This window comes from Chiloscyllium punctatum, chromosome 10 (genome assembly GCF_047496795.1).
Source record: "Chiloscyllium punctatum isolate Juve2018m chromosome 10, sChiPun1.3, whole genome shotgun sequence".
In the NCBI taxonomy this organism is placed as follows: domain Eukaryota; kingdom Metazoa; phylum Chordata; class Chondrichthyes; order Orectolobiformes; family Hemiscylliidae; genus Chiloscyllium; species Chiloscyllium punctatum.
This window is the reverse complement of record NC_092748.1, coordinates 69,676,408-69,700,186: the sequence shown is the minus strand read 5'-3', so window position 1 is coordinate 69,700,186 and position 23,779 is coordinate 69,676,408. Positions and strand designations below refer to the sequence as shown.

Here is a 23,779-nt window from a genome sequence, read left to right as displayed (position 1 = left end):
ATCCTGTTCTGACCCGCTCATCCTCCTTCCTTATATTATCAATTACACACCGTTCCTGAACAATATCATTCAAAAGTACACCAGTAGTTTTCACATCCATGCTGAGACACCCAACACTACCTCACCACCTCTGTCCACTATTGTTAAACTGTCAGGTTGCATATTGGACCACTAATACTGAACAAGTATTATTTTCCACAAATATAATGCTTGAAGCCATTGTTATTTGCCTCCACTCCAAATTGCCTTCCCTATCTTGGCAACTATCTGAGGCTATACCAGAATGTCTATAACCTTGTTGTCATATTAACCACAAGCTTCCAAACACATATCCACTCCATCATTCCCTGCCTATTTCATTTCCTTAAGATTGGCTATCTTCATTCCTGGTTCAGCTCATCTGCAACTATAACCTTCAATTTGACTTTTCTAAACCTCTTCTGTCTAGCTTCAAACATTTCAGCCTCCATAAACCTGAGATCACCCAAACAGTGCTATTATGTCCTGTATACCTATCACCTCTGCTCACTGATACACATTGGCTCACAATCAAGCAGCACCTCAACTTTTAAATGTCTTTTTTTAAACTACCTTATTTTGGAATCCCAGAGCTCATTCCACTTTCATCTCTTTAAACACGCCCAGGACCAGGAATCTCTTGGATATCTGCACCAATCTAATTATGGCCTATTGAGCAACTCAAATTATAACTGTTGCATATTTTTCTGATCATGTCTTCAGCTTCCTAGACCCCAGACTTCGGAATTTCCTTTTTAAGTCTCTATCCACCTTTCTTGCTTTAAGGTGATATATTTTGGAGGTTCAATAGACCACCTTAAAGGAAGGAAGGAGATGGCCATTCTTCCTTGTAATGCCTTATGTGGGTGGTTACTAATTTTGTTTTCTTATGGCCCTGTCAAACATTTTGTGATTTTTTAAAATTAAAGTGAAGGCAATATGTAAATAAAGATCAATGTTGCTATTGAATAACAATCTCAAACAAAAGTCTTGGTGACTATTTCAATTGGACTTCGATGGATATGTTTACTCCATCTCACTACTGGCAATGAAATATTCTGCCTGCAATGCATTATTAATGCTATTATTTTCTGTGTGCTTTCTCGCTATCTTTAATATTGTCTGTATTACCTTGAGCACCGTATCATTCTTCTCTCCATAAGTATTCACTTGCTGTCTTCAAAAACCTGACACGAGTACTCAAGACAAAAGGTAGCAGTATAAACGACACAATGTATGCTTGATTGATTCGCACATTGATAGTTAGACATTATGTTCTTTGGCTAATTAAAGAGTAACACAATACTTCCACAAGAAAAAAATGCTAGAGACAAAAAAAAATTTAAGCTTGCCACAGTGAGTTAGATTGAAGACACCATGAATAAAGTTTTCAAACACCCCATTGCATGTTATCAGTTTTCATTCATACAGATTTCTGACTAAAATGGGGGAATGTTCAGCAGCAGGAGATTGGTAAGTGGTGAAACAGATGGAGATGTTTCTCAGGTGTTAAGATGCTATTTGGGATTGTTAATGTTTAAAAGGGAATCTGAACACCCAGTAATTAACTGACAAAATAATGCCACGATTTGACATTTTTAAAACAAAAAAACTGTATGGTATATAAAAGTCAAATGGGATAAGCACCATTAACATAGCATTAGTTTATTGAATTGAATCATTTGTTGTCATGTGTATTCAATCTAAAACACAGTGGAAAGTGTTTATCATCGCCATGCATAGGTACCACTCACATTAACTTAAAATTAAAACTAAAAAAAGATAACTTAGAGTCCAATATATCCTTGTCCACTACCAGAGTCCCTGCTCCAATCTACACCGGCCCACACCAGGCTGCTGTCAGAATTCAGCTCCGGCCTACACCAGCCCTCACCATGTTAGTGCCAGAGTCCCTGCTCTGACCTACACTGGCCCACAACATGTTACTGCCAGAGTCTGCTCTGGGCTACAACAGCCACACCATGTTGCTGTCGGAGTCCCATTTCCGGCTATACCAGCACAAACTATGCTGTTGGAGGAGAAAGTGAGGACTGCAGATGCTGGAGATCAGAGCTGAAAATGTGTTGCTGGAAAAGCGCAGCAGGTCAAGCAGCATCCAAGGAACAGGAGAATCGACGTTTCGGGCATAAGCCCTTCTTCAGGAACCTATGCTGTTGTCAGAATCCCCATTCCGGGATGTACCAGCCCACACAATGCTGCTGTCGGAATCCCGCTCCAGGTTACACCAGTCCATACTATGCTGCTGTCGGAATCCCGCTCCAGGTTACACCAGTCCACACTATGGTGCTGTCAGAATCCCCACTCCCGGCTACACCAGCCCACACCATGCTGCTGTCGGAATCCTGCTCCAGGTTACACCAGCCCACACAATGCTGCTGTCGGAATCCTGCTCCAGGTTACACCAGCCCACACAATGCTGCTGTTGGAATCCTGCTGTAGTTTACACCAGTCCACACTATGCTGCTGTCAGAATCCCCACTCCCAGCTACACCAGCCCCCATGTCATGCTGCCGCAAGGGGCCTACTCTACACAGAAGCAAGAGTCCCAGTCTGGGCATTAGTGCCCAGCTGACGCTGTACCATACTGCCTCTGAAGATGCCACTGCTCCGAAACCCATTGATGCTGCCTTCCTGCCAAAGAACTCTCTCTATCAAGTAAGTTTGAGGGAAAACTAAATAAAACCGAGGAAAGAAGAACATGACAAAGGAAAAAGTAAAAGTGGACAAAGAGTTCAAGCCTGGGCACAGGAGCCCGAACGCTGCCGACTCCACTACCGCCATCTTGTAGTTTATTATTACTTAGCCTATGGGCTCAGTTTTATTTTCTTCTCTCCCCACCCAAAGAGTTCCTGTACTGATTATAAAAATCATGAAGATTCATTAAATTTTTTGGAATCATCCCAAGATATGCCATGGTCTCCCACAGTCACTTTGATTTCTCTTCAGTGTTCCCACTATCTTTTGAGGTAGTACTTTATGGAATCTTTCCATTAGCATTTTTGGTTGAGTGACCCTCCAATTATTTTTAATACATCATAGTCAGGGATGTTATTGGTCCTTATTCTGGTTGTCAGCTGATATCCAACTGCCTTCTCACAACTTTCCAAGTTAACTCTACTGACTGCTTTCTACCACAAGACTCAATGAGGATCACTATGAATTTCTGCCATGAGTAAATGCAAATTCTTCAGGTGCTTTTCCACCAGGAAAATTAAGCTGAGATACAGCTTCACCAGCATTCCATGTGTTTGCCAACAAAGTTTGCAGGTTTTCTGCTTGAAGTATAGGCCACCTGTAAATGCATTGGAAACAGTTTGGAGAAGGTTTACTGGACTAGTTGTTTGAGTGGTGGAGATAAGATGGACAAACTAGGCTTGAATTTGCCAGAATTTAGGACATTAAGAGGTGACTTGAATATAAAATATATAAAATCTTTGATAGGGTGGATGAGGAATGAATGTTTCCCCTTGGGGAGAATCTAGCACCGAGAGGCTCATGAAAAGAAAGGATTACCTTATCAACACAGAGATAAAAATAAATCTTTTTTCATAGATGACTATAAACCTTTCAAATTCTCTTCTCAGGAGTGGTTGAAGCAGAGTCCTTGAATATTTTCAGGGCTCAGGTAGATAGATTTGTGATTGGCAAGCATTTTGTTAAAGACCCACCAGGGCTGGACAGAAGTGTAATCAGATCAGCCATAATCTTATTGAATGGTGGAACAGGCTTAAGAGACTAAATGGGTGGCCTATTCCTGCTTCTGATTTGGGTGTATGATTCACATGTGTGTTCACACAAACACACAAACAAAATACAGGGTATGCAGATAGGTTAAGCAAATTAGAATCCAGTAAAAGTAAAGGGTTACACCAAAGTTGAAATTTAGTGACTTCACTGATTGAATGCAGTGGCCCTGCAGTTTTAGATGTTGAAGCTGTTTAAAGATGTAGGTGGATGAAGATAACAGCTGTTGCATTGAGTTCTTTTTTAAAAATATGTGACTGTGTCACATGGACAACCAAAATCAACAAGGATTGGTTCAAAACTTGCACAGTGGATGGAAAAAGAGGGAGAAGCCATTTGTTACTTCAGGGTTTCAGTTGTTCATACTGTCCTGCATAAGAAAAAACAGTTGTTCATGCACACAAATGGTAGCGGACTTGTCATATGTCCCTATATCTCTAACCACCCAGTAAACCTAAAATGATCAATGGTAGCGTACTTTAGTTGCAACCCAATTTATCAAGGCCAAGAATTTTCCTCTTAGCCAAGGTCCCATTGCTAAATGAGTATATCTGAAAGATTGTACTGATTCAGATGAGTGTTTAGATGCTTTTCTGATGGTGTATTCCTTCAAGGGAATTATTCCTGGTGTGACTTTGCAGACACATTGTCTCAGTTTCAACAGTATTGGAATGTACAGTGGTACGAATATGCAGCCATAATTGACTGATCCAAATAACGAGAATGTGGCTTTAGTCTTTTTTTAAATATCTATTACCAGTCAGTAAATTTTAAAAATGTTTTTCATATGGCTTCATAATAACGACAAAGGAGGGAAAAGTAAATGATTATATTCCCTTAAATATGAAATAGACTACTAGAAATTGACAGAAACAAGTACCCAAAGTCATCCAGTAATAATAGAACACAAGGTAGCCAACTACACAAACTATAAAAACCATTTGTTTCAAAGACAATGCATCAACAATCTTTCTTCCCAAGGACCCTCCCACAATCAAACAACCGTCAAATGAAGTAATCACACAGCATCATCATTTGAAATCATTATTTCTATTGATCAATTTTCTTTATCAGAACTACCATATCAGCCAGCAGTACCCATAAGAATTCCAACAGAGTGTGCATATTATCCTGCGATACTGACAGAATAAAACCGAAGCAGATGATTTTAACCTCCATCTAAAGTCATCCTTCCTGAATACAATAGACATCTGTGTCCTATCTGTTTCCTTCTTGGATCCCTATGTCACATTGGTCATATTGACTCCACTATTCATATTAAATCAATTTCAACCTTCCAATCTCATGGTGCCCCAAGATCTTAGATCCTGATAGAGCTCTTGTATATCACTTCCCTATTTATTTTCTTATTAACCTCTCCAAGATGAATAAAACCCCCAAAGCTTACAGTTTTGACATTCAGAAAATGTGTCACTGATTTCCTTTCTAATGTTCATCATCTTTGTTCCTGTGCCTGTGAAGATATTGAAACACATATTCATTTCCATATTTGTCTCACTGACCATGGGCTTATTTGCATTGTATCTTTCGCCATCATGCCCAGCATCCACATCTCCAATACCACTGCTCCCTCTGAAACAACTGTGATATCTGTTTAAAATAAGCAGACTGGTTTTTATCTATACAAAATGAATGCTAGATTCTACCAGCAGCGAGTAGGCAGTGTGCGGTGTGAGAGGTTAACTGTTGGCACATATTTTATGGCTGCCATAAAACGGCAAGAGAAAATGGAAGATAGAGTACCTGTTGTTTTCCCATCACAATATCATTTTACAAGAATTTGGGAAGGTGGAAGACTGCATCTCACCCAAAAGCCAATTGAGCTACTTCTGGGCCCAGTTAAGAGCCTCTCCCCACTGTCAGCATTTTACCAAGGGGCAAGTGGGCCCTTCCCTCTATAGGGGGACCATCAGGGTGAGGTCAACATAGGAACACGCCACACAGATAGCTAACTGTAGAGAGTACAACATAAAATGACTCACATTTCAATTGCTTTGTGGCTCCTAATGGATGGAGTTGGGAACAGTATTCAAAATTTAAATTGAGAAGTTTTGTTACATATTGGGATGATCAGTGAAAAATATCAAAGTTCTCCTCAGAAGATAACAAGCATTGAAGACTAAGGAGAGTTAATGTAGAAATTAGATCAGGAAGTGGTGGAGCACAAAAGCAACTGCAATTATTTGAAAAAAATTCAGTCAAGAGTGTCCTTGCTGCAGAGGCCCAGCAAATCACCAGGAGTGCACATTAACTTAAAAGATCATAATAATAATCAGAGCAGGACTAAAACTCAATAATTTTGATTAAATGGATGAATCAATACTTGAAATTGTCAATCACTTACAAAGTGACAAATAGGTAAAGTATATTTTATCATGATGTGTTGTTTTGAATAATCATTGAAAGGCTGAGTTAGTATTGATATTGAAGGTCTGCACACTTTAAAATTTAAAAATGATTAGATTTGCATGATCTTGGCATACTTACATTTTTCATCTATTCACTATCCCTCAGCAAAACCAACTGAAAATCCATCAAGTTTCTCGTGTACACTACAAAACTCAGTTCTACCTCTCTCAATATATCCTCTGCTTTTGTACTACCAAGTTGTTTAACAAATCTGCCGTCCTGTATGAGCTGAAACTACTGCAAATTAGCACTAGAGACTGAACTGTTACATTTGGATCCTGCCAATATTCTCTAGCCATCAACTGTATCTGTCTTGCTGGAACTGTCTCAGACTGAATCAGACTGTAGGAACTTCAGCATTGCTTGTTTTGTTTTGTGAGTAGTACAGGCAGATTATAACAAACAAGGACATCCAGATCATAGGGTACTTAGACAGAGTGAGGCATACAAGCTTACAACTGCACAGCAAGTGCACAACAGCAAGGTCAACATTGGATTTGAAATTAGAGAGGTCCATTCATCAAACGAATAACAGCAGGGACGAAGCTGTTCTTGAACGTGTTGGTACGTGTGTCAAGCTTCTGATACTTCTGCCTGTCAGAAGGGAGTTTTATTGGGGTGGGAGAGGTCTTTGATGACATTGGCAGCCAATCGCAATAATGAGAAATGTAAATGGAGTCCCATGGATGGGAGGTTGGCTTGCGTGATGGTCTGGACTATACACACAACTTGCTGTAGTTTTGTCTGTGCCCCATTATTAGTCCATCTGCTGCTATACCCTCATCCATGTTTCTGATACTTGTGAACTCAACTGTTGTGCCGGTTTATACTAATCAATATTACTTCTGGGACTGAAATTACTCAAGACCTCTGCAATGATGTCCCAGTTTACAGGTTGATGATAGTTAAATATAATAACAAAAATGAATATTTATATGTTATTGTTGGGAAGGACAAGCATTCATTAAATACTTTTCCCTTAAGCCAACCATTTTGAACTCACATGGAGCTTGTTGCTAGAAAGAGACCACACCTTAAGAGTACCAATGCATAATCGGTCTCTACCGACATAATTGTGAAACTGAAATAAATCTATCATTTATATCACCATATTTGTTCTGTATGTTCCTGCCTATACAGGTACAGACCAATTCCTTGAAATTAGCAGAACAGCTTTTAACATATTCCAGACAGTGAATTTCAGAGTCTCAGACCTTTTTCATTGTCCCCTAATAATAATGCTGCAAATGTATAATTAAACTCTATATATCCATAATTTCTATAAGTAAATGAATCATAATTCTCTCTTCCTTAGCTAAAATAAACTAGGAACCTACTCCCATATGTATATACACAACACTCTTCAGAGGCCGTTTGAAACTAATTGGCCCTCCAGTTTTCCCTTCCTCCTTTTTGGAAAGCACCAGGTTGCTGCTCAGCAGTTCCCCACAGCAATATAATTAAGACAGAAACTTGCTGCCTGTGAATTGGAGCACCAGTTGGTACTACCCTGTGACAAATCACTCAAATAAATTGCTTTGGGAACTGTATTGGCCCCTAGTTTAAAACCACTTGGTGAATTTGCTGCATAAAAGTTGAAAATAATTGGAAGTCTGTTCCTGAAAGTAATGTTAAAGCTCCAGTATACCTGGTTAATTCAAGATTTTCATGAGAATATAACTTATTTCAAAACACTGAAAGAGGTTTTAACATGCATATCTTATATGTTTAATATGTAAACATTTATCAAATCACTGGACCATTAATGTGGCTTTCATGAATCAGAAGGTTTTGTGTATATCCTTCCATCACATTGATGGGATCTAACAATCATATAATTAATAAGGAAACATTGAATTTCAGAGTGACAGCAGCCAGAAAACATTACCTGATGTCCAAGTGCAAGAACATAAAGGTATAATTACCAGGACTTAGTTGCTAACAAGACTGGATTGAAGGAAAGCAAGCAGCTACCTTTTCAGCTCTACACCATTCAATGGGGTACAATGTGCTTCCATACTATGATCAAATGAATGATGGCAAGTCTCACATATATAATGGTTAATTGTGTTGTTTATTAAGCTGTTCATGAGGAACTCAAGACACAACCCAAGACTGGTAGGTTGGCAATTTGCCAATTGACAACAATGCTCAACGGAGTCAAAAGACAGAATAATGATAAAGAGATAGAATGAAAGGAACAAAGGAAAATAAAGTGGAGTGGTGCTGCTAATAAGTGGTGAAGTCAGTGTATGAGTGAGAATGGATCTTAGATGAGAAGATGCAGAATCTGTCTGAATAGAGCTTAGATACAACAAGAGGCAGCAAATATTGATAAAAGTTGTTTATAAGCTACTTAACAACAGTGATAGTGCAGGGTGTGGAATAAATTAGAGAAGCACATAACTAGGGAATGCAATGGGTGACTTTAATCAATATATACACTGAACAAATCGAATGAGCAAAAATTCTGTAGAGGATAATTTTGAAGAATATGTGCAAAACCATTTTCTGGAGCAATGAATTGAGCCATCAATAACCTATAGATCATTTGGAAATACATTAAAGGATTTAGTGGCAACGGGTCATATTTAAATAATTAATGCATAGTTTACAACAAACCTACATTTCATTAATGCAAAAAAAAAGCAAACAGGAATAGAGAGACAACCATGGCTAAACGAGAAGTTAAAGATTGTGGTTGATCAAAAGTGCAGGTTTGTAAAATTGCCATCAAAGTATAATTGAACTGGGGGTGTTTTAAAATTAAGCAAAAGAAGTACAAGAAACTGAAAAAGAGAGGGAGTATAGAACATAATAAGTTAGGAAGAAACATAAAATAGGTTGTAAAAGCTTCTATGAGCGTGTGAAAAGAAACAGAAATGCAAATGCAAATATGGAGTCCAATACAGGCAGATGCAGAAGAATTTACGATGGAAAATAAGTAAATGGCATAGAAGCTAATTGATTATTTTGTGTCTGTCTTCACTGAGGAAGATACAACAAATCTCCCAGAAATAATAAAGATCCAAGGATTAATGAGAATGAGGAATCAAAAGAAATTACTGTCAGTCAAAATGTCATATTGGTGAAACTAATGGAACAGAAAGTTAAAAAGTCACTAGGATCCTGTATGCAGTGTTGAAAGTGATGGCAACAAAGTTAGTAATGTATTGATGGCCATCTTTCAAAGTTGTACAGATCCTGTAATGGCATCTGCAGGTTGTAAGGTTGCAAAAGCAACTTTGTTATTTCAGAAAGGGTGAAGGAAGAAACTGAGGAACCATAGCCTTGTTAGCCTAATGTCAGTAATAAGAAAAAATACAAAAGTCTAACATTAAGGATGTGAAAATAGAAAATAAAAAAAACAGTAAATAATGCCCTGATGGGTAGGGTCAATATGAATTTATGAAGCAGAAATCATGCTCGATAAATCTGTTAGAGATTTGTTTATGTTGTTACCAGCAAAGTAGGTATGAGGGACCAGTGGATATGGTGTATTTGGATTTCTCTGATGGCTTTTGATAAGGTTCCACACTGGAAAAATTATTGGATAGGTGCTTGGTTGATAGGTGAGGATTAAGGATTTGTTAATGGAGAGTTAGAGTTGATGGATCATTCTCAGGTTGACAGGCTATGACTATTAATGTGTCACAAAGATGAGTGCGTTGGTCTCATCTGTTCAGAATCAATGTCAAAGATTTGAATATGCGCACCAAGTATAATATTTTGAAGTGAGTAAGCAACGCAAGGTATAAAATGATGTTTTCTGGATGAGGTTTTGAGGGGATATGATTAACAAGGATATGACAAATGGAATATCGTGTGGATAAATATAAGGTTATCAGGAGGAACAGAGGTACTGAGTGTTGTTTAAGTTGGGAAGTTTTGATGTTCAAAAGACCAGTGAATCCTTGTTCATAAATTGCTGAATGTTAACCTGCAGGTGCAGCAACAAATTAGAAAAAAAATGTTAGGCACTTTAAATCAATCTGTTCTGATGTCATGACACACCTCCAGAGGGAAGGATACCACCATTGTACCACAACGACAGATTGCATGTTAGGCATTATTGCAAAAGGAGGAAAAAAAATGTCTTGCTTCAGTTGTATGGAGAATAATCCAGATCACAACTGGAATATTATGTGTAGTTTTGATCCTCTTACTTAGGCAAAGATATACTCTCCATCAAGGAAACACAGCAGAAGTTTACTAGAATAATTCCTGGGATTAACAAGACTGGCCTGTGAATGAGATTGAAGAGGCTGAGCTGCATTCTTTGAGTAAGAAGAATCAGTGGTGATCTCAATGAAACCTACAGGATTCTTAAAGGGATGAGCAAAGTAGCTGCAGAAAAAAATATTTCCCCTCACTGGGATATCAAAAATCAAGAACTCAGACTCTGAATAAGCAATTAGCTGTTTAGGAGGAATTTCTTCATTCAGAGGGCAATGAATCTTTGGAATTTTCCAGAAAGCTGTAAAAGTTCAAGTATTGAGAATGTTCAAGGATGTTCAAAGTGGATAATTTCTAAATATCAATGACATCAAAGGAGATGCAGCAGAGGCTGAGGTAGGTGACCATACAGAATGGTCTAAACCTGAACGTATTTCCTTCCTGGCAGGGACACCAAATGCCTTTTGAATCCATTGATACGCTGTCTCTCTGGACCACAAGATACGTGAAAGTGTTTTACAGCCTTCCAAGTACTTTATGAAATACAGTCATTGTTATACGATGGGCTGTTCGGATCAGCTGGGAGTTCGGATGAAAGATCGCGCGCATATAATCATAGAGTTATGCAGCATGGTAACAGCCCCTTCTGTCCAATTCCCAGACATCCTAACCCAATTTGACCTAGTACTATGGACCAGCATTTGGCCCATAGCCCTCTAAACTCTTCCTATTCATGCTCCCATCCAGTTGCCTTTAAATGCTGTAATTATACTAGCCTCCACCACTTCCTCTGGTACCTCTTTCCATACACTACCCTCTGCATGAAAAAGTTGCCTTTTTAAATCTTTTACCTTAAACCTACACCTTCTAGTTTTGGACTCCCCTGCCCTGGTTTTTCCTATTTACAGTAGCTATGCCCCTCATGATTTTATAAACCTCTACAATGTCATCCCTCAGCCTCCGACACTCCAGGGGGAAAGCCCCAGCCTTTTCAGCCTCTTCCTATAGCTCCTGCCACATTAACCTCTGTTTCTGTCTCCAGCAGATGCTGTCTGATTTGCTGCTTATTTCTAACATTTTATTTCGTAGAACATTCTGTTTTTGGACTCGGTCAAAGTACTCTCGGTCAAAAAGAAAATATTAACAAATAATCGCAGACCCTGTCAGAATCTGGAAGGAAGTGGAACTCCTCCCTTCGCTTGGAGATAACCTGTAGGTGAATGCAGCAATGGTCCCAGCTGAAGGAAGACCGGGAAGCTGTGCTGGCAAGGCGCGGGATTTTAGCCAGTTAACCACCAGCTCCATCATACATGCAAGATATTTACATCTTTACTCTGCCAGCTTTATGTCTGAACTCTCCGGGTCTGGGGGATCTAATATATTCCCATATGGATTGCACATTTCATTCTTGATAAAGGGAGTTCTTTCAGATATAAGTAAATAGCTCTCTCACACGAACATGTGTCATTGTGAGAAACAGTTGGCCAGAGCATGTCTGAAGTATGTAGCCGGAGTAAATAACACTGACTTACATATCTGAAGAGGGAAGTGGCAGGGCGCGGTACTAATTTAAATCACCTCGAAATGTTAAACATAAGCCTTTGTCATTCATGTGAATATTAACCTACGGGGCACAGTCTAACTATAATTGGACATTATGCGTTGTGGGGCGTGGGGGGGAGGGGGGGGGGAGTATTAAAGACTTTCAATCTACACTCTAGGCGACGATATAGATTGGATTTGGGAAGTTAGAGAGGGATTTATTTGGCCTGGTTGTCTCTGATCGTAGCCCAATATCTTTTCATCATGGGACTCTATTATATGCCATATCGAGAATACAGACCTAATAAGGTACTTGCAGCTAATGGTCTCGCTAATGTGTTTTCAGGGAATTCGTTTTCTTGATGAGGCTTTCGCCTTGAGACAACAATCTAGGAATATAATCAAGTTCATCACGAACATTCCGAATTTAGCCTTGAATGCACTTTACAAAAGATCGAAAGATAGACGGGGGACAACACAGGCTGGAATACTAAAGAGATATCAGAGGAGTTAGTTGGCGCATTTTTCCCCCAATATTCAGATAGATACTGAGTTATTTAAATTGCTTCTTCTGTGTAAAATCATTAAAAGCAAATCATAGATAAGAGATGTGAAATGCCACTGTCTGACCTACATTGCGCGTGTTTTTAAGGGCCAGGTGCCACATCCAAAAACCGAGCTATATTATCCAGCAGCAGACAACTAGCCTGGTCTCGAACAGCAAACCGAGATCTTCAAAAGGTGAAGTCTGCGAGGAAACTAACAAACCGGAGTCAACATTTCCCCTTTCTCTAACAGCCCGCAAGTCCTTCTACAGATGTGCGGGAATGGTTCTTTGCAGGTTGACTTGTGTTAGACACCGGTAATGAGTCCTTCCATTGCTCAAGTAACATTTTTTTTTCGAACGAAAGCCTGTCCGCTTGGTTTTATGATATTATTCGCTCACTTACAGGACTCAAATATGATAAAGATATTAGCCATACTCCTGAAACGGCTGGAAATCAGGATTGCAGCAGCACAAGATATTGAATGTGACCACTCAAAGATTCGACCCCTAAAAAATGTAAAAACTGCGAACAGTTATCTGAACACTAAACAAGCAGTCCTCTGCTCAGTCTATAGATCTTACCGTTTAAACATTGCACTCGAAGCGAAGGGGATTAGAAAGAATATATATTTACACTATATGTGCCCCGTTTCTCAACATTTTGCATTCGTTTGCTAACGTTCAAAATTCATCTTTGTTACCGAGCAACAGCTTAGCTCACTCCAGGCACGTGAAACAGGTAAACTATTTGCAAACATATATATTGTATATAGTTTCGCATCAGAGTAACTCATGGAAAAGAACGTCATATTATAAGCACGTTATATTTGGAAAAAGCAACTAGTAAGCGCTGATCTAAAACCAGCGAAGGGTTTAAATAAACTAAAAACAAACTTCGAGATTTGCTCTGTTGTGGCGTGTGCTGTGTTCTGGTTATATTCGGAAGGAAGGGCATTGCGAGTTGTTGTTTTTCAGGTGTTGAAATCCACAAAAAAATTAGCGTCAATTACTGCTTCTAGTCAAACATCGAGTTTTATCTGAAGGTATTGAACACCTTTTGGTTAAAGTTCAAGTGAATCAAAGTTTTTAAAAGGGTGTCAAATGAAGTTAATGCTATTAGAAGATACCCGATCTAATTAATGGGCAGTAAAGATAAAAGGATTACAAAAAAAAACATTGTCAAGCTGTTGTTTTGGGAGCACGCTTGCGGTTACATTTGTCAAAGAATTTAAAGCAAATTATCTACCGTATATCCAATTATCCATTAACCTCACTATGGTTTCATCTTGTACATTGTTAACGGGTCTATAGTGAGATCGAAAAGCTCAGGGTCAAAAACCCAAACTCTTCAACATATTCTTCTTTATATATTTCATAGATTTTGCATCGACACAAGCATATAGGTCTGTTGTAGAGCAATCATTTTTAAATGCTATTACGTGCTATGCTTGTTATTTAAAGCCCTGCAATCTCATGAACTGGACATATGTATACAATAAGGAATAAAAGTAAGTTTCTGATTTTATTCTAGAATATCTATAAAATTAAATGTTGGCTTCAAGGGAGGTTTACTGCGACTACTTTGGAATATCACAATACCCCCAAAAGGAATGTATAATAGGGAAATCAAACTTAAACTTGAACGCTCAAACGCATCATTTTAAAACCCAACAACAGCATAAAAATGTAACAAATTCCTTTTAAATCCGTACAAATATATTCCTTTCCAATAGGTTTCATATTAAGTTAGGAACTCATTTAGGTCGTAATGGATAAAACCGGAAATGGAAAAGCTCGGGACAGATTTTCAATTACGATTAAAATGCCAACTAATTTAAATCGATTTCTGAACAGAAAAGGTTACCATAATACTCAGGTGTAAAGAGGCAGTAGGAAATGAGGCTATGTAAATGAATAATAATTTCTACATATTCGCACGATTTACTGTCGATTTAGAAAGTGTTTTGGACTTAGCTCGTGGAAGTAAAATCATATCCATGCCAAAGTTTGAGGCAGTCAACAGATCCGTCAAGCAAGCAATTGATTGCAAAGTCGCCCAAGAAATAGAAACATTAAGGTGCATTGCCACAAAAGCGCAATTAACGTGCTGACTTGCACCTTCAACTAACCGAGAACATGAGCATTACAAACTGGCACAGCATTTGTGCCAAGCAAAAAACAAAATGTCTCAGTGGACCTTAAAAAAAATGAAGTTCGGGGGATAATATCGGGAAATCCAAATCTTTTAACGGAATCTTAGTAAATTTCCTAATATTTTGTAAAAGTGTAAGCGCGTAAGCGATTTTCTTAATTTAGGGAAGTCAAAGTATGATGAAAGGGATGTAGTTCATAAGCATTACAATCCATGACTATTCAACTGTATTTGTTAATACGTGGTCAATGACTGACTAGCTGCTGCGACAGTTAAAAAAAAGATACGTTTAAGAGATTCTACAAACACGCAAAAGGAGGTCCTAGCGCAAAATGGAATACTACATCAAAGAATTAAATACTTGCAAGTCTTGGCAAAGATTTCACATTTTTTATTATTTCATTTTACACATGAAATGTATACAAACTGGCAAAAAAAAACAAATTCTGTGACATTCACTTCACAGACTGGAACGGGATGAAATGTTACCCATATACAAGCACGATAATATCTTTACAGAAATGGACAAAATTTACATATCAACCCTGAAAAGCATCGTGACCCTCCCCCCTCCCAATCCCTATTGCAAACAGACCATAATATACTTTCTTTGAGAGGAACTCTGTCATTTAAACAACATGGCAGCAACTTCAGGAATTAAAACTCTATAATTCTACGTTTCTACAAAAAAAAAGAATGCATTAAAATCTTAGTCTATAATCCGGGCCATTCGAAGGCAAGTCACGCAAAATGCCACTGATCTACCGTTTAAAATAATCTGTACATGTGATTAGATAGAACTGGCTTACTTCCAACTGCAAAAAGTTGGTCAAATAAGAATTGAATAAAAGTTTCCTGTACAGACACAATTTACATACCCCAAAGTTTCAATTGAAATACACGAAGGGGGGAGGGGGAGAAGAGAAGGGAAGAGGAAAAGCGAAATGTCTGTACAGGTGAACACACTGCTTTTGAACTTCACAGTTTTATAATTATTTATCACAATAAAACACAAACAGGGTTTTAACAAAACACCGGCCTGTGCATCCGAGCCCAGGGTTACCATTGGTCACAGGCATCATCACCACCACCACCACCACAACCAGGGAGAGAAAAGGGCATCTTTGTGCAACAAATTAAACTCGATGTTGGCACCAGCAGGTTTGGCTTTTGGCATTTCCGAGGAGGGGGCGCAGGGGGTGATCAGTTTTAAAAGCCAGGCGGGAGTTTGCCCCGCGGGGCGCTCTAGGTGTGAGAGTAGAAGCCGTAAAAGGCCATCTCCTTGGCGCAGTTTTTCTCGCAGTCTCTCGGGGTCAGCGCCTCACTCTTCAGGGGAGACGGGCTCTCGGTGGCCGTGGCTGGGGCTGGGGCCGGGGCCGGAGGCGGGGGACCGTCCGCAGAGATGCGCCTCCTCTTGGCCTGTTCGTAGATACCCGAGTCTCCGGAGTCGATGGACTTGATGGAAGACGGTGCCTCGATCCAGGCCGAGTCCGGCAGCTCCTTGGGTTTGGTGTCCTCGGCGGCGGCCGCCAGGGGCGAGCGGTCCGAGCCCGGCCCGGGACCCGGAGCCAAACCCTCAGCCGCCGCCGCCGCCGCCGCTGCAGCCGCCGCCGCCGCCTCTTCCAGGTACGAGTTAGTGGAGGCTCCGCGGGCCCAGGGCAGCACCGAGCTCGATTTGCACGAGTACTGCGGGCTGCGTGCGCCCCAGCCGGACGGATCTGGGTAGTAGCCCAGGGGCCGGGTGCTGGCCTGCAGCGGCAGCGCCTTCACCCCGACCCCGTACGACAGGATGGCGTTGCCGGCGAAGTCGGTGTCGTACGCCGAGAAGTCGAGGCGGTTGTTGGCCGGCTGCTGCAGCGGGGTGACGAACCAGCGCTGTGGGGACGGTGTGGCCGGCTCCTCCGCTTGCTGCGGGGACAGCAGCCCGTTACTGTGGGGGACACTCCGCTCAGCTCCTCCACCACCACCGCCGCCGCCGCCGGCTCCTACTCCTCCTCCCACTGCTGCAGCGCCCGGGCCGCCGTGGTGGAACCGCGCCTTGGCGTAGTTATTCACAAACTGCTCTTGCAGGAAAGATTGGGTGACGGCGTATCGGCTGCTGGGGACGATCTGAGACCGGGGAGAGTCACTCGGCGACGGGGTGAGTCGGTCAACCTCGCAGCCGGTGTAGATCCTATCAGTGAGCAGAGAAAAAAATCACAAGATGCATCAAAACCCATCAGGAACTTTTCTCCAGTTTTTAGAAAGAAGCGGATTCACATCAGATTGACCACCCACCCGAGGATTTTAAAAATCAATAGGACCACATTTTATATTTAAAGGTCAGTGTCCAGTTCGTGCCTTGTTCCCCAGAAGACGCCACGAACATCTTGTGGCGAACTCTCATCTAATAGAAACAAAACAAAGAGTACTGGAGAAAGCACAGGAGGTCTGGCAGCATCTGTAGAGAAAGCGGAGTCAAACAAGACCTGCCATCGCTCCAACACTTTGTTTCAGATTTCCAGCACTGTGCATTTAATACAATAGGTGCATTCTGCACTTGGCGCTTTTCCTGCGACGGAGCATTGGACATTAAGCATTTAAGAACTCAACGTTAAGAAATACAAACCATGCAGTCATATCTCCCTTTAACCATATCACAAGCAACAGCTGTATTTTAACTGGTGATGTGTCAAGTGTCCAGATTTAAAATACTTTGACAACTCAATCGTTTACCAATTTTTTTTTCAAAAAAAATCACAGCATTTAAAACGTAGGTGTGAACAGAATGTCATACCGTCCATTTAGCAGGTTTCTTAATAAAACAAATTGAAGTGCAAACTTACGTATCATAGTTATCTCTAAATCCTTTGGCAAAGGGATTGTGGTCTATTTTCAACTGTGTGATCTGTCGAACAAAATTTCAATAGAAATCAGTCATTCGTTTCTTAGCAACCAAACTATGTGCAGACAGATTCTTAAAACATTAATGTAAATTGCGTCGAAAATTATTTCTTCATAAAATAAAGTTTTGTGGAATCGAATGAGTCGACCACAATTGTCGTATAAACTGGGTTTCAGGGAGTGATTCCTTTCAATTACAACTGGCACAATTATGTCAGTGTTTTAATAATCAGGAATGCAAAATGTTCAACAAATCCTCTAGAATGCCACATAAAATTCGTCAAGTGTAATGTAGTTGCGTTCCACTCAAAGGTTTGAAACGTGTTTCATTATGTCCCAGTGAAAAAAATGTTGAAAATAATTATTAAGTATAATTCAAATGTTTTGCATTCTCAATTAATTCCTTACATCTGTATTTTGATACGCGGTAACTGCTATGAACTGTGTTTCTGGGAAAGTGAAGGTCTGAACTCTGCCCGGCTGATTCGAATCCTCTGCTCCATCCTCATTCACTTCAACTACGTGTAGTCGAGGTTGATATTTATGGAGAGACTGTAGAACCACCATCTGTCAGGACAAAAGAACAACATGGAAATGCTTTATTTTTCTGTCTTTTTAAATCCACAGTCGGCTAAGTAAAAATAACGTTCCGTATATTTTAGCTTTTAAGCTGTCACACAACATCTTGTCAAAAGCCAGCGTACATGTACCAAGGAATCGTCGGTCAGTTGATTTCAGTATATTAAGTCATTAAAACGCCGATTTATCCTTAGAATTCATTAACAATACACACAAAACGATCAGCATTTAATCCAAACAAAGGCATTACCTGGCCGTTATTGTTCGATGCTCCCTTATTATTGGTCAATTTTAATTTGCCGAAGGAAATTTCTTGTCTCATCCAGTGAGCACCTGTGTTTGGCGAATCTGGGTGCATGTAGATCCTGTTACCTGTAGAAGACAGACATCCAGAAACACAAGCACGGTCCGGTTAATCCAGTAATGGAACGTTACTTCCAATCTGGAAAAATGTATCGCAAGTCAGTAAAGTCATAAAATGCAGTAGGTTCGATTTAAGAATATTGGGGAAAAATAGTACAACTCTGGGAAACAATTACCAAATTAATTATTATTCAACCATAGTCCCACTCGATGATGTAAAGCGGCACAAGTTAGAATAACTTGCCTTGCACATTGGTATCCGCTTTCCCACAAGGAACCCATTTTCCTCCCTGGAATCGCCAGTGATTGGGATCGGCCAATATAATATCAACAAAGATATTGTAATGTGCAGTGGGGTCCAGACCGGAGATGTTAAAACTCAAAAATGGAAACATCCGCCTGAAACAGAGAGCAACATTTACGCACGAAATAAATCAGATGGGCATTAAAATAGACATGTGCTTGGTGTTGCACTCTGACATGTATTCTCAGTTCATTTGTTTTTTTGTGTGTGCAATTCAGCTTCTGAAAATGTTACGCATTGAGATTCTGGAAGAAGATGCTCGTTTTGATGTTTCTGCACATTTCCTTGCACCTCTTCAGAAATAATATCATTTTACATTTCGACTCCTCGAATAATTAATTTAAAAAAAAGTCTCAGGAACTGGTCACTCTCTTCAACTGAAACGCAACTAGTACAGCTCGTCACCCATTCTTATCAGAACCAAACCTATCCGGTCTCCAGAGACTGGTAGAAATACGAAAGCCTGTTTCGCACCATCCCAAAGAAACAGACACGGTTATGTACCGGTAACAATGTTTCAACTGAAAATGTTGCCGATCAAGTAAGCTTTCGCTTTGTCTAATCTGGAATGGTAAAATTGCGCGGTATTGAATGAAAAAAAACAAGTCCACTTACCTGCCTTGTTTCGTGATGATCATTTCTGTTTGATGTCTATGGAATTTAAGCCACAGTGGCCTATTACACAAGTACACCTGGGCTTTGCCGGGGACTAGTCCTGGTTGACCAGAAGAAAATTGATAGAAAGGTCCTCCCTGATAGCTGTGTCCATACTGTTGAGGGTAAGGGTAACCAGCAGCCGGGTAACCTTGAGGCGAAGAATTGGACAAAATACTGTTGTAGGCTCCATTCGTGATCACAGGATGGTGAGCCATATACCTGCTCGGACTGCTAATAGAAAAAGCGGGATGTGTTGGTCCATGCTGGCCAGTGTAAGGAAACATAGCACTAGGAGCAGCAGTCGGTTGCTGTGGTTGGCTCGATTGTGACAGGAGATATCTGTCTGCCGCTGATCCATCGAAATTATGACGAATTTCAGAGACCCCGTCCAAAACAGGAGAGAGCTTGCTTCTCTGGACGTCCCCCGACGCGTCCTTGGAGTCAGGAAAATTGTCTGTCTCTGATTGATTCGTCATCCCCCTGGTAATTTTTTTCAGAGGTGAACTTCTTTCGAGGTTGTCACTGGCCGAGATGATGGGATCATGTAAAGTAAGCTCACTGTTGGGATAAGTGCTATTCACATTCAGAAATTTCTTGGGGAGCATTATAGATGAAGATAAGCAGTGCTCCAACTGCATAGCTTAATAAGTAAGCACCTCACCCTATAGAAACCCTCGGCAGCAGATGCAAAAACCCAACCCGCTTGAAAGCAATTCTTTAAGCCCTCTCACAAAGGCTTGTACTAGTTTTTTACCTCTCCCCCCCAACCGAAAAGCGATTGGCCAATTGACACTTTGCAATAGTAGGGAAGGACTCACTTTTGATCTTCCCGGTTGCACAGCTAATGAAACGGCTCTTGCTATTGGTTAACCGCTGACAGTAATTTAATTAGACAGACATTAATTAGTATAATCACCTGAGTCCTAATGGCAATGATGGCAAATTGCAAGATGATCTCATTTTAGAAAGACAGTCTGCGTGTTACTAACAAGCAACCTTCCATCCCTGTTTTTGGATAGTGTTCCAGCCAGGAAGAGTCGACGGATACGACTGGGCGAAACTGGAAAGAATAAGGGTCCAATAAATTGTTGTAGAGTTGGCTTTTCCACATCTGCATTTACCGAAATACTGATTATTTAATGATCGGATTGCAAAAACAAAAACTAGTTAAAACAAATGGTTCAATTACACGGAAAAATAATGTTTTCAACTATAAATAGAGTAATAGTCATGATTCGAAGAGCGGTGCTCTCGTAATTCAACAATTTAACAGGCATGCTCTTTTTGTGATCGGGTGTTCAAACAATATTTTTGTACTGGCGTACAGTTACTTCAACTGTACATATCACGTTAGCGAATGTGTATTTCAGAAAGTCATCGTTGAAATATTTAAGACTCGCATAAAACTGACGCTGTCTTTGGGGTATCTTTTAATGGTCTTGGGAGCTTTTCAAAAATCTTTGCTTTTGAGTGCGCAATAATATAACCGAACACCAGCAACAAATGATTTTACAGTTTTAGAAAACAATTATGATTCTTAAATTCTCACTCGAGCATAAACAAATCATGAGATTTTGATCTAAAAATTCAATATTAATGAATCATGCTTTCAGCACATAGAGAACATTGATACTTTAAATATTAAGTAACTGTGAAGTTACAAAAGAATGTTTCAGCGTAAAGAACTAAGTACACTTTTACAAGTGGCCTCGGTTCATTTCCTTTCTAATGACCTGGGAAAAGCACTGGGAATAAACTTGTTATACCTGATACATCCTCAAGACGGCTACTTAAGGAGTTGTATTGTTGAAAATAAACGTCACGCTTTCACGGCAGATTCGAACTCGCATCTCGAAAGCAATTCACAAAAGTTACACGCAAACCTTATCAATAGCAAATTACAAAATATATACTCAATTATATCTCACAAATCATTGGTCTAATTTGAGGGCGTTAGTCCATTTTAAGAGAATGTCTCCCATTTCTACTCAAACTGCCAAGGCCGTATTGCGAAGTATTACTGATGTGAACAATTTACCCAATTATAAATTAGATTTTTTTTCACATTCATGCAAAATGTAGGTATGCACACTGAAGTTGATTCAGATCAGATATTTCACAAGATTAAGAGAACGTAAAGAGTTAAACAATTTCACATTGAACCAAAAATATTTAGTAAAATATAGTCAGTGTATTGCCTTCTGAGAATCGGGAAGAATTGCTGTCAATGAAATGGACTTCTTTTAATAATTATTCCTCGTGAATAACAGAATTCCCCCGTGATGTTCCGCACCACAGCTTGAAAAGGACCAATTATTTTTCTGTGTGAAAGAGCCCGTGATATGGTGGACACTGACAGTTTTTAATCGCTAAAAAGAAAGGCTTCTCTAAAATGGTACTTGAAATTGCATTGAGTATATTGGCTCCTCTGTGCGCTTTATTTTTCTACTGCAGCGAAAATGTAGTGTTTATAAGCACTTAGCGTCGTTAAATTAAAAACTCAGCAAGACACAACCCACCTCTAAGATGATGAAACACGGCCAAAAGGCCGTAGCCATGACTAAACTATATAAGAATCAAAAGTCGACGCATAAAATGGGATTCAGTATTTCGGGATTTATTTAGAAACTAAGTACACCAACGGTACTGGTGATCCTATATCAATACAGCTCGAAGTTCCACATTCAAGATTTGGATCACCGTTATAACTGTTATTTCCATGTCAGGCTCGACTTTAAAAGTAACTTTTCAGGGCCATTATATTCCAGAGACCCAGCATATTTGTTACCTACTTCATCGGCCGTCCATCACCATATAATTTTTAAAAGCTGAAGGCCACCTTACTTGGATATATCATCAACTGCTGGGATTAATTCAACGTGACTTCTTGACAACTGCCACGTTGTTTTTTTTGCTTACATTATATAAATGATTACACTCCAACCAACCCGAGAGATCTAACGACATAGAAAGTGACATAGCAATCGAGGGGAGAGCAAAGGGGGTTTAAGTGAATTTGCACATTTTCTACTAGGATTTTCTGTCATGTGTCTCCTTGGCTCATCTTCCTAATTACATTTTTATGTGATTACACAAATAGCTCACGCCTTTGCTTTAGAATACCAAAACTAGTAATGAAGACTATAACATCGTATACAAGATTGTCTTTACTGAAATGTACAGCCGTACTAGCATAAATGCCCTGTGTAGGAAATTGATGTTTGTACAACTCTAGAATATTACAGAGGGTTCCATCCGGAACACTTGCTACTGAACTGGAAAAATGCACCAGCAGGAGAGTTAAAGACCTCTTTTCTTTCGATTACTGAATAACCTTGAAGAGGGAAAAGGAGGATGTCTTCTTCCAAAACAGAGAATATTCTAAATTTCAACCCTAAGAGTTTTGAAAACAATTCTTTAATCAGTAGGAAAAAGTCAATTTTCTTATAGCTGATTTCAGCAACAAGAACAGAGATGTTCAATGTTGACATCCCGGCACAGAGGGCAAATTGATTAGGCAAAATTAACTCATTTGCTGAAGTCGGCTTCTTTTACCTCCAAATTGGGACTTTTACTGTAGTTAAATAAACCTTTCGATAAAGCTCACATAACGATACCTAACAATATTATGAAAATTTTCAGCAGTTGCATTTAATTATGTTTCTGGCTCCAGGCTGACGTAGTGAGTTCAATATTGGAATAATTAACTGTTTAGATTATGCAAGAATACAGTTTATAGAACCAGTGAGAGACATCGAACTTTTTTTAAAATAAACGTGTTTCCCTAAATTCCTTACATGAAAATGCGAATTCCACCAACCTGTTACAAATAAGTGATACAATCAATCAATTTTAAAATATGATTACCTCTATTGGACGTATAATAGTTCAAAAACTGCCAAATCATAAATTACTGCTGGATCGTATCAAGGTTAATCATAACAGATAACATTTTCGTTTTTTTAAAAAAAACTTGTCCGCCTGCTATCCATGAATTAGTGGTTTGATGTATCTTAACATTCTTTGTGCCAAGCAGTTGGTTGAGAAATGTCATTCTTCACAGACGAGATTCTAGTTTGACCTTAGCATCTGCCATATTCACAGCTACGACCCTAGAGGTGTTAGACATGTGCTACCTCAGCAGCGCTGAACAGCTCTTAATAAACAAGGAAGGATCAGAGAAATGCATAACTGCTTTTGTGTGCCTGATTGAGGTTTGGCGCTTTAAAAACCCGCAGCACATCATTTTGAAGTCTTCAAAATGACGGAATCCGTTTCAGTACAAATCTGATGTTCGTGGCATTGAAGAGTTGTTACAAATTGAAGGGAAGATCTAACTTTATTGTTTGAGATATGATAAAAG

The 23,779-nt window shown here is 39.7% G+C and overlaps 1 protein-coding gene across 2 annotated transcripts; it reads right to left on the bottom strand.

Annotated features, from left to right (window-relative positions):
- Positions 1-15,000: 15,000 nt before the first annotated feature.
- Positions 15,001-23,684, bottom strand: tbr1b (T-box brain transcription factor 1b). Of its 2 annotated transcripts, XM_072579459.1 has the most exons (7): positions 21,183-23,684; positions 20,333-20,476; positions 18,700-18,854; positions 18,343-18,464; positions 17,922-18,080; positions 17,456-17,517; positions 15,001-16,803 (listed from the first exon to the last, which is right to left on the bottom strand). In XM_072579459.1, exons 2-7 carry the CDS (start codon positions 20,374-20,376, stop codon positions 15,876-15,878), a joined length of 1,470 nt encoding a protein of 489 aa, XP_072435560.1. In that variant the 5' UTR covers positions 20,377-20,476; positions 21,183-23,684; the 3' UTR covers positions 15,001-15,875. The 2 variants fall into 2 exon arrangements, with proteins under 2 accessions (XP_072435560.1, XP_072435559.1); XM_072579458.1 differs by lacking the exons at positions 20,333-20,476; positions 21,183-23,684 and adding an exon at positions 19,375-20,291.
- Between the last annotated feature and the right edge of the window lie 95 nt (positions 23,685-23,779).

Coding starts and splice junctions, on each gene's coding strand:
- tbr1b (XM_072579458.1), bottom strand. CDS start 20,054: ATGCAGTTGGAGCACTGCTTATCTTCATCTATAATGCTCCCCAAGAAA. Junction 18,855..19,374: donor ATCATCACGAAACAAGGCAG/GTAAGTGGACTT, acceptor TCTCTGTTTCAG/GCGGATGTTTCCATTTTTGA. Junction 17,518..17,921: donor CCGCGTATCAAAATACAGAT/GTAAGGAATTAA, acceptor TTTGTTCGACAG/ATCACACAGTTGAAAATAGA.